Below are 10,093 nucleotides of genomic sequence, written 5' to 3'. Positions count from 1 at the left end.
TTTAAAATTACATATAAGTTAATAATAACCACATAATTTTTTTAAATGGTAATTGTGTGACAGTTACTGTTTTTTAATTGATAACTGTGTGACATTTACCGTTTTTATGTTTTTTAATTGGTAACTGTCACACAATTACTATTTTTTTAATTAGAAACTGTCACACAATTACTGTTTTTTAATTGAAAACTGTCACACAGTTACCGTTTGTAGACTTGGTAATTGTGTGACAGTCATCATTTTTAAAGTTAAGTCAAAATTTGTTTGAATGACATGATAGTAATTTAACACTAGAAATAGTATAGGGTCACCCAAATTGGGTTAGACTCATTGACTATTATGTAATTAACAAATATATGCATGTGACCATTACGAGAACCCAAATTATATTTTGACTATTATGAAATTTTTAAATGTTTTATTGATTTATTTGTAATTTTCTATATATTTTTTCACTACACTAATCAAATTTGAAGGGTAAATTAAACAAATATTTAGTTTATGAGACATTTGACACCCAAGTCATAATTGGGAGAGCAAAATGGCTATCAAGCTTTAAGGATATGTATTCAATTGAGATTTTAATGGATTTTGAAAGAATTTAAAAGTCCATATAAATTTAGGTGTATTTAATTCAGAATTTTAAAGATTTCATTAAAATTTAGGTGTATTTAATTTCTCATAAATTTTATAGAATTTCATTTAGATACAAACATGACCATACATAAGCATGAAAAATAAGGTGCCGTGCAATTCATGGACTCACATTATTCATGTTTACAAGAAAATTATCATTAAAAGTTGCAATTATTTTAACATTTCATCAATATATTTCAACTTCTCAAACAAGGCCTCGATGGCATGGTCCATTCAATTAAAGTTGTCTTTAATAAGCCAAAACATGGGTCGGGTTTTCACCTGGAGGCATCGCATCCGAATCCAAAAAAACGGATCTTGACAAGTGGCGTAACTGGCGGGATGACGACGGCTCGAAAAGGACGCCATGACCAGCCAACAAGACGTTAAAAAGTCGCGCGTAGACTCCATGCCTAACATTATTACATACATTTTGACGGTCCAAGCTTCAAGTGTCCAATAATCCAACGGACCAAAAACGCCTAAAACCAAAAGAATATTCAAATCCCATACTCTCTCGTTTCATACTTATAAAATCACACCGGTCCTCTCATTCACATCAGCTTCGTTACCAACATCAGCTTCGTTACCACTTCTGTCTCTCTCTCCCTCTCTCTCTCGCTTTCTCTCTCAGAATCGCAGAGAGGATGAAGAACCGGAGCTCCAAGAAGATCTCTGCAAAATGGATACCCATTTTCTGCGTCCCTTCCTTCCTTCTCGGCATGCTCATCACAAGCAGGTCACGCGTTTTTTACTTTCTAATTTCGTTTTAATTTGCATATTAGCGTATTAGGGGTCTCTTTCTCTTTAATACTGAAATTTTGTTTTTTTTTTTTGTCTTCATTTTTTTTATTGCAGAATGTGGGCAGCACCTGAATCCAATAGTCAGCTCATTTCGACTCGTCGCCAGGAGCAAGAGCTTCAAATCGTCTCCGAAGATTGCGCTACTAAGAAGGTAATAATAATTAATTGCACTTCAATTCCAAAACCTGTTTTTTAAATTTGAATGTTTCCTTTTTATTTGGTTAAAACAATCAATTTTTGCAGTTTAATCAGAAGCCTGGACAAGAAAAGGATGTAATGGACGAAATTTACAAAACCCATGAATCAATTCAGTGAGTGCAACCACTTGAGCTCTTGTTGTGATTTTGTTGGACTTGGGTTGCTTTGTTTTTGTTGCAATTGCATAAATTTGTATTGTGTACTGATAATTTGACTGCTTATTGTGATTTTCGCGGAGGCGTACCAGATCTCTAGACAAGCAAATGGCGTCAATTCAGATGGAGTTGGCGGCAGCTCGGAGTTCTCAGGAGATGGGGATCTCCGGTGGCTCCACCGCCACCTCGCTGCCGCATAAGGACAGCCCAACGAGAAAGAAAGCATTTATTGTTATTGGAATTAACACTGCTTTTAGTAGTAGGAAGCGGCGAGATTCAGTTAGAGAGACTTGGATGCCTCAAGGTATTATAGCTATGCTATTCTTCTTTCTTTGTGTACTTAAGATCCTATTGTTTCTATGGGCCTGCTTGCTGAGAATGCCTGAATTGTTTGACCAGGGGAAAAGCTACAACAATTGGAGCGCGAGAAGGGAATTGTTATCCGTTTTATGATTGGCCACAGGTATTTGACTTCCCTGGTTCTTTTCAGAAAGAATTAGCCATGATATTTGTGGAACAGTTACATCTGAATTGTATAACTGCAGCCTATGCATGTTACTTATACTGGATATGCCCCCTGACATTTGTAATATAGTCATTGCTTTAAGTGAAAGCATCTAACATCAGTTACGTAATTAAGTCAATGTATTAGTACAGTCATTATGCGGTAAAGTGTTCCAGCAAGTTGCTTATTTTGTGGGAACATGTTCTGCATCACATGCTCCCCTTACTTTAGTTTTAAGTCAACATTTTAGATATTGAGACTTAGAATTTAGTTCTGACTTTTCTTTTGCTAATGTAAAAGCTTATACTACATGCTGTATGATCTACTGGTAGCTCATTTGGTGGGAAAACGTTATGCATCACATACTCCCCTTACTTTAGTTCTAAGTCTACATTTTAGATATCAAGACTTGCAATTTAGTCCTAACTTTTCTTTGGCTATGTAAAACTTTATACTACATGCAGTATGATGTACTGGTAAAGTTGGGCCTCATGATGTCACTGACCATTCTGATGTAACTATGACCTGCCATTTTTCTTTTTCTGTGAAAAGATTAAGAACGTGGAGAATAGGAAGATATATGTAAATATAAAGGCCACAGCATGGTTATCATTCTGAAACTGACCTGGGTGGTCTCTGCTTCATTTATACAGTGCAACATCCAACAGCATTTTAGATCGAGCCATTGATTCAGAAGATTCGCAACACAATGATTTCCTCAGGCTGGTAAGAGAGAAGACAAAGACATAAAACTTTGTATCTGTGGAACTACTGCTAAGAAAATTCTGTCATGACTTTGGTTTTAATCTTGTTTTACACTGTAGGAACATGTTGAAGGTTATCATGAGTTGTCTGCCAAAACGAAAATATTCTTCACCACTGCAGTTGCAAAATGGGATGCTGATTTCTATGTCAAGGTGGATGATGATGTACATGTCAATTTGGGTATGACCTGCTGCTGCATTGCTCTTATCTTACTTTTGAATAGTAGAAAGAAAAAAAACATAAATATTGTCACCAAGGATGAGTTTTTCACATGTCTTGCTTGCGTAGGTATGCTAGCTACAACTCTTTCCCGCCATCGTTCAAAGCCTAGAGTGTACATCGGGTGTATGAAATCTGGACCTGTTCTTGCTCAAAAGTAATTATCCGAAAGCATTATTATTGATGAGAGATAATTTTGCTCTTCAATTTGCATGTGCCTTCAGGGAGGAGCTATTAATTTTCTAATATTTCTTTATTCTCTAGGAATGTGAAGTACCATGAACCAGAGTACTGGAAATTTGGAGAGGAGGGAAACAAATACTTCCGACATGCAACCGGACAGATTTATGCAATCTCAAAGGATCTAGCTACATACATCTCCATCAACCAGTAAGAATATATTATATTATCTTATCTAACCGCTTTCATTATAGATTTTGAAATTTGGCGTATTTGTGTTGGAGATAAGAAATATATAGTAAGACGTCGAAGTTTTTTTATGTAACTTTTCAAATTATTGTTTTTTCATTGGTTTGAAATTTGCAAAATTATGTGGATTATAGAACTCCGATATGGATCTGAATGAAAATTAATGGCCTGAAATACTGGTATTTTGCCCACCTTGGCCTATACGTCTAAAAGTATTAATTTATGGGTCCATATGTAATAAAATCTGCAACAGTGTTTAACGGTGGTAAGCTTTTATTGCAGGCCCATATTGCATAAGTATGCCAATGAAGATGTGTCCCTTGGTTCGTGGTTTATTGGTCTTGAAGTTGAACACATTGATGAGCGGAATATGTGCTGTGGGACTCCACCAGGTACTTATTTTGGAACAAATATGTGATTGGTGAATGTCTTGCTTCCAAACCTAAAAGAAAAATAAAATTTATTTCAAGTATTAATCTTGGCTGAGGCACTTGAAAATGGATCAAACTCAAGAGTTTATTCCGATAAATTCTTTAAGCAACTTTGCTTTCCTTTCAAAATAATACCTCTTTTTTCGGCCATTACCTATGTGGGTTTTGAATCTTTGATCTCTACTTGCAAGGAACCTCCTTGTCAGGAATACAATGTTTGACTACTCATATGTGAAACTTATAAATTTGATAAATCTGTCTATTGCTGGGTTCTTTTAATCTAATTGAATCCTCTGCAGATTGTGAGTGGAAGGCACAGGCTGGTAATGTGTGCATTGCATCATTTGATTGGAGCTGCAGTGGTATCTGCAAGTCAGTGGAGAAGATTAAATTTGTTCATGAAAAGTGTGGTGAAGGGGATGCAGCTGTTTGGAGTTCGTTATTCTAAATCATTTCCTGTTGTAGGGTCCTTCTTGTAAAAACAAGTGTATACAAATTGTTCAATTGTGATTCACATATATCGAGCTCAGCAAGACTTGAGAGTATAGACAGAGATAGCATTGCATATGGAATACATGAGAGCTGGTGAGCTGGTGTCTCAGATATGTGGAAGCTGTTCGTTCCCAGTGTTGGCAATTGCATGGATGCGAATCTGAAAGTACCGTTTGTGTTCAAGAGATCTTTGGATTGTAATAGGGTGTGGTGGGAGGATACAAGGGTATTTATATAAAATCATTGTTCTAGATATAGTTTTACATAGAATCGGAATGTTTTATTCTGATGTGTGTCACTGGCATTAGGCTCAGTGTGTAACCCCAGCAGCAGGAGTAACTCAATTCCTTGTCATAATATATTCCAGCAAGAATCCATGGTCATATCATTGATTCATTGATGAGTTTCACATTGATTTAATTTCCATGGCCATATCATTGATGAGTTTCACACTTTCACATTGATTTAAAAGACAATTAATAATCCAAAACGATCTATTGTCTTACCAATGCAATTTTCACAACCAAAAACATAAAGAGAAAAGAAAACCATCCTCTCACGCCAGCGAAGTCACTGTTTTTTTTTCATTTTTTCTTTCTGTCCCCATTCTCAATTTCATAGAGATAGAAGATATACGGATCCCAATTCTCTACATTTACTTAGTGTGCAGTTCCGTGCATTTTGGCAAATAATGAGCATTCATTTAATCCATTTACTTAGTCTTTTTTATGGTTTTTTCTTCCTAATTAAACTAAAAGTAACTTTGTTACTCTCCTGTCTTAGGCTCTTAGCGGTTCTTCCTTCTTTCCTAGCTGATGTGGTGCTTCATCTATCATTGGATTAAATGGATGCTCATTATTTGCCAAAATGCACACTAAGTAAACACAAAGAATCGGGATCCAAGATTGTACAGCCTATTTCACACCCGCGTTTTTCCATTCCCCCTTATACAAGGAATACCAAGTTTCTATATATATAAAAACACACTCACAAGTCACAAGTCACAAGTCACAATCACACTCTCAGTCTCTCACTCACACTCCCACACAAATCTTTCCACAGAAATCTTAATTTCCAATATAATGGCTCTAATTCGAGAGCGCCGCCACCTCAATCTGCACCTCCCCTTGCCGGACCTCTCTGTGCGCCGCCCATGTTTCTCTCTGCCCGCTGCCCTCACCACCACCACCACCACCACCAACGCTGTCAAGACTGCCAACAATTCAATCTCCTCCGCGGACCTTGAGAAACTCCAAGTCCTAGGCCACGGCAACGGCGGCACTGTCTACAAAGTCCGCCACAAGCTTACTTCCGCAACTTACGCTCTCAAGCTCGTCCGCGGCGGCGACTCCGACCCCACCGTCCGCCGCCAGATCTTCCGCGAGATGCAAATCCTCCGCCGCACGGACTCCCCCTACGTAGTCCGCTGCCATGCAATATTTGAGAATCAGCCCTCGGGAGACGTGGAAATTCTCATGGAGTACATGGACTCGGGAACCCTAGACAGCTTGCTTAGAGAGCACGGCACTTCTTTTTTCTCCGAACAAAAGCTTGCCCACGTGGCCCGCCAAGTTCTTAACGGCCTCAACTACCTCCACTCCAACAAGATTGTCCACCGTGACATCAAGCCGGCGAATCTTCTGGTCAACAGCAACATGGAAGTGAAGATTGCCGACTTCGGGGTGAGCAAGATTATGTGCCCTACGTTAGACACATGCAACTCCTACGTTGGCACTTGTGCTTACATGAGCCCCGAAAGATTCGACCCGGAAGCCTACGGTGGCAGTTACAACGCTTATGCGGGTGATGTGTGGAGCTTGGGGCTGACCCTCATGGAGCTGTACGTGGGCCACTTCCCTTTGTTGCCTCCGGGTCAGCGACCCGACTGGGCAACCCTTATGTGCGCGATATGCTTTGGAGATCCGCCGAGCTTGCCGGAGGAGGCATCGGTGGAGTTCCGGGGTTTTGTGGATTGCTGCTTGCTGAAGGACTCGGGCAAGAGATGGACGGTCACCCAGCTTTTGACCCACCCATTTGTCTCTGAAGATCTAAGATCCGTTCAGTGAAGCCATATTTTTTTGTAGCTTCATTTTATGTAGCTAGCTAGGTTTCTGAGTTGAACTATTTTGTGTATACTTGGCCGGATTCTTTCTTTTGATTAGTTTATTTGGTTATCAATATATTTATCATCCAAATTAAAAGGTGCTGTAAGCCAATGATTTATCAGAATAAATAAATATAGTTTCCTAAGTACTGCTCAAGGAAAGGGATTTACATATATATATATATATACCACACTCCTAGATTACTCTTGTTTTTGAGGAATTAGTTTGCTTATATATATGCATGAAATCTGGCACCTCTAGTGGTGGTGCCACCATGTCATATGGCATTGGCCACCGCGGTTTTTAAAAATTATTTTCAAGTTCTTAAAACAAAAAATAATTGTGTGGAAATTAAAAAACTAAGGAGAATATTGTAATTTCAGTAAAAAAAATGATGGTATTTACCTTTTCAATTAAATATATATATTTTTTCCAACATGCATAAGTCTTTTAAGCATTGATTGAAGGTTTTTATTCTAACTACATTAATTAAGTTAGAGAGATTTTTTCAAGAGGCATGTCTTTTAAGATACACCACTGCTATTTGCACACCTTTTTTTTTTTTTTTGCACACATTTTTCTCTTACACACCCCTCTCATTACCAAAATACCCCAACCTCATTAATCTCACCAAAATTTCTCACTACACACCCACCTAATCCAAACACTACACACCTCACCCCAAATATGAATTTTTAAATTAAAAAAAAAAAAACAAAGAACAAAAAAAAAATGTTGAAACCAGCCCAACCCCTCCTTCAGCCTATGCCATCCCAGCCCTTCCCCCTCCCTCACCCACCCCGACAACCTCTCTCCCTTCCCCTCCCTCACCGACCACCTTCCTCTCACTCTCATTCCCTCACCCGACCACCTCCATCTCTCACTCACTCACTTTCTCTCTCTCTCTCTCTCTCTCTCTCTCTCTCTCTCTCTCTCTCTCTCTCTCTCTCCTCCCCGCAATGCCGACCCTCGTATTTCTCTCTCCTCCTCGCAGCACCTCCTCCTCCCCCGCAACACCAACTTAAAAAAAAAAAAAATTGCAAGTTCGACAGACCAGTGCCGAACCCGTCGGTTTCGTTCGACAGGTACCCACCGAACGAACCAGGTTTGTTTGGCGGTTACCTGTCGAACGAAACCGACGGGTTTTTGGCACTGGTCTGCCGAACCACCTGCCACCCTTTTTTTTTTTTGCTATTTGCTTGGGCGAAGAGAGAGAGAGAGAGAGAGAGAAGAATGTGGTAGTGGTGGTGGCTGTTTTGGCTTAGGTAGGGGGAAGAAGAAGGTGGTGGTGGTGGCTGTTTTGGTGGTACAGGGGCTGGGGAGGTCGGTGCATGGGCTGATTTGGTGGTGCAGGGGCTGGGGGGTCGGTGCAGGGGCTGAGGGGCTACGTGGGTTGGGTGGAGGGGGGAGACCGGAGGGGGAGGGAGGGAGGGGTGGGTCGGGTGAGGGGGTTGAGGGGCTAGGTGGGTTGGGTGAAGAGGCTGGCTGGGGGAGGGTTGGAGAAGAAGAAGAAGAAGAAAAAAAAAAAAAAACAGGAGAAGGGGGGTGTGAACTAGAGAAAAAAGAGAGGGAAAGAAGGGGGCTGTATAGTCTTTTTTTTTTCTTAGTAGGGGTGTGCAAAAAGAAAAAAGAGGGTGTGCAAATAGCAGCACTCTTAAGATATCATCTCACAATGAGGTGAGACTAATATATGTAAACCTACCTCATGGTGAGATGATACCTCAGTCAGCTTACTTGGGAAATTACACTAAATAACCTTTTTTGAGGCTGGGGTTGAGTGGTTGACTAACTTGCTTAGCCCATGTGGAAAAATTGTAACTTAGAAACCCTTTTGGCATGTAAAATTCCTACAATACTCTTAATATAAAAACTTCACTAACAACTGAAAATCCATGCAACTCCTACATTGGTACTTGCGCTTGCATAAGCCCTGAAAGATTCGACCAGGAAGCCTACGACGACAGTACAACGTTTACGCGGGTGATGTGTGGAGCTTAATTAGGGGTGACCCTTATGGAGCTGTACGTAAGGGTGGAATCGGTTCGGTAACCGACCCAAAACACCTAAGCCGACTACCAAACCGATCGATTCGGAATGCAACAAAAAAGACCCGTCGCCAAACCGATTGATGTCGGTTACTAACTTTTTGGGATTGGTCGACAGTATTGGAGGTGCGGTTCGATGGTTTTGGTGTTCTAAGGAGGATGATTTCCATATTACTTCCAACCCCCGACATAGGCGGTGCAATTTGGTTATGCTACTGAAATTGACGGAGGAAGAACAACCACCGAACGATCGGTTCGGATCGATGGTCGATAAAAATAGTCGATCGAGAAAAAATACCAGCCCTAACTGTACGTGGGGCACTTCCCTTTGTTGCCTCTGAGTCAGCGACTTGATTGGGCGACCCTTATGTGTGCCATCTGTTTTGGAGAGTTGTCGAACTTGCTAGAGGAGGCGTTCGTAAAGTTTTGGAGTTTCGTGGACTATTGCTTGCAGAAAGACTTCGTCAAGAGATGGACGATGGCCCAGCTTTTGACCCACCCTAGCTTTCGTCTTTGAAGATCCAACATCCGTAGCATCTTGATATAGTTTTGTACAAAATATATATTTATACAAAATCATAGTTCTCAATATAGGTTTACATTGGATCTTCTCATGTGCAGAGGCATAACTTAGAAGGGACTACGAGGGGCCATAACCCTTGCCCAAAAAAAAAAAAAAAAAACCTCAATATATATATGTTACAGAATACCAATGTGTTGAACATATTTGTTGCTTGTAGGTACATTTTTTGTTCTATTCTATTTTATTATTCTCATGAATATTACTGTTAAATCAAATACCACCTAACTCTAATCTCACAAATATGTTATATTTGGCCAATTAACAACATAAATATGTTATATGTTATATTGACAAATTATAAATTTAGACTATTGATTAAATAGATTGCTAACTAAGTATCTTATATATGTTGCCTGTCTTACAAGAAAACATTATCTTAGGTCATCTTTACATTTTTTTTTTCTAGGGTCATCTTTAGATATTTATAGTTGTATAATATAATTGTGGAAGAGTTGCATTATTAATTATCCTTGATTTTAGTGTACTTGTTGGATTGAAATTAATATAGCTGTGCATAAATTTACTTGGATTAATATATACTGGACCCAAACGTGGGCCAGCCACATCATTCGAGCCTGCCAAGTGCCTAGTCACAGGGCCCAAAAATAAACAGGCCCTGAAACATCAATAATTACATTTGTTTTTTACTTCAATAGTTACGTTAATTAGTTTCGATGTTTCTGTTGTGTTCTATGTCATAAATTAATCATAATCGTACAAACATCA

General features: G+C 39.5%; 1 protein-coding gene and 1 pseudogene across 2 annotated transcripts; both read left to right on the top strand.

Annotated features, from left to right (window-relative positions):
- The first annotated feature begins 1,191 nt into the window (after positions 1–1,191).
- LOC147279377 (Galactosyltransferase family protein) lies at positions 1,192–5,017 on the top strand. 2 transcript variants are annotated; one of them, XM_086249501.1, is made up of 11 exons: positions 1,192–1,375; positions 1,495–1,591; positions 1,684–1,751; positions 1,886–2,097; positions 2,193–2,256; positions 2,952–3,024; positions 3,123–3,243; positions 3,352–3,439; positions 3,547–3,672; positions 3,994–4,103; positions 4,442–5,017. In XM_086249501.1, the coding sequence occupies exons 1-11, from the start codon at positions 1,284–1,286 to the stop codon at positions 4,588–4,590; spliced, it is 1,200 nt and encodes a 399-aa protein (XP_086105627.1). In that variant the 5' UTR covers positions 1,192–1,283; the 3' UTR covers positions 4,591–5,017. The 2 variants fall into 2 exon arrangements, with proteins under 2 accessions (XP_086105627.1, XP_086105626.1); XM_086249500.1 differs by having other exon boundaries at positions 1,877–2,097.
- A 699-nt stretch (positions 5,018–5,716) lies between these two features.
- Positions 5,717–6,700, top strand: LOC147279376 (mitogen-activated protein kinase kinase 9 pseudogene; annotated as a pseudogene).
- Positions 6,701–10,093: the final 3,393 nt, after the last annotated feature.

This window comes from Dryas octopetala, chromosome 7, assembly GCF_963921425.1.
Source record: "Dryas octopetala chromosome 7, drDryOcto1.1, whole genome shotgun sequence".
NCBI lineage: Eukaryota > Viridiplantae > Streptophyta > Magnoliopsida > Rosales > Rosaceae > Dryas > Dryas octopetala.
Note: the sequence above shows the minus strand (reverse complement) of the source record. Positions and strands in the feature narration are given on the sequence as shown.

What these genes read in the sequence shown, in the direction of transcription:
- LOC147279377 (XM_086249500.1), top strand. Translation starts at nt 1,284, where the DNA reads ATGAAGAACCGGAGCTCCAAGAAGATCTCTGCAAAATGGATACCCATT. An exon ending in AGAGACTTGGATGCCTCAAG is followed by an intron (nt 2,098 to 2,192) that starts GTATTATAGCTA and finishes TTGTTTGACCAG; the next exon opens with GGGAAAAGCTACAACAATTG. An exon ending in TGATGTACATGTCAATTTGG is followed by an intron (nt 3,244 to 3,351) that starts GTATGACCTGCT and finishes TTGCTTGCGTAG; the next exon opens with GTATGCTAGCTACAACTCTT.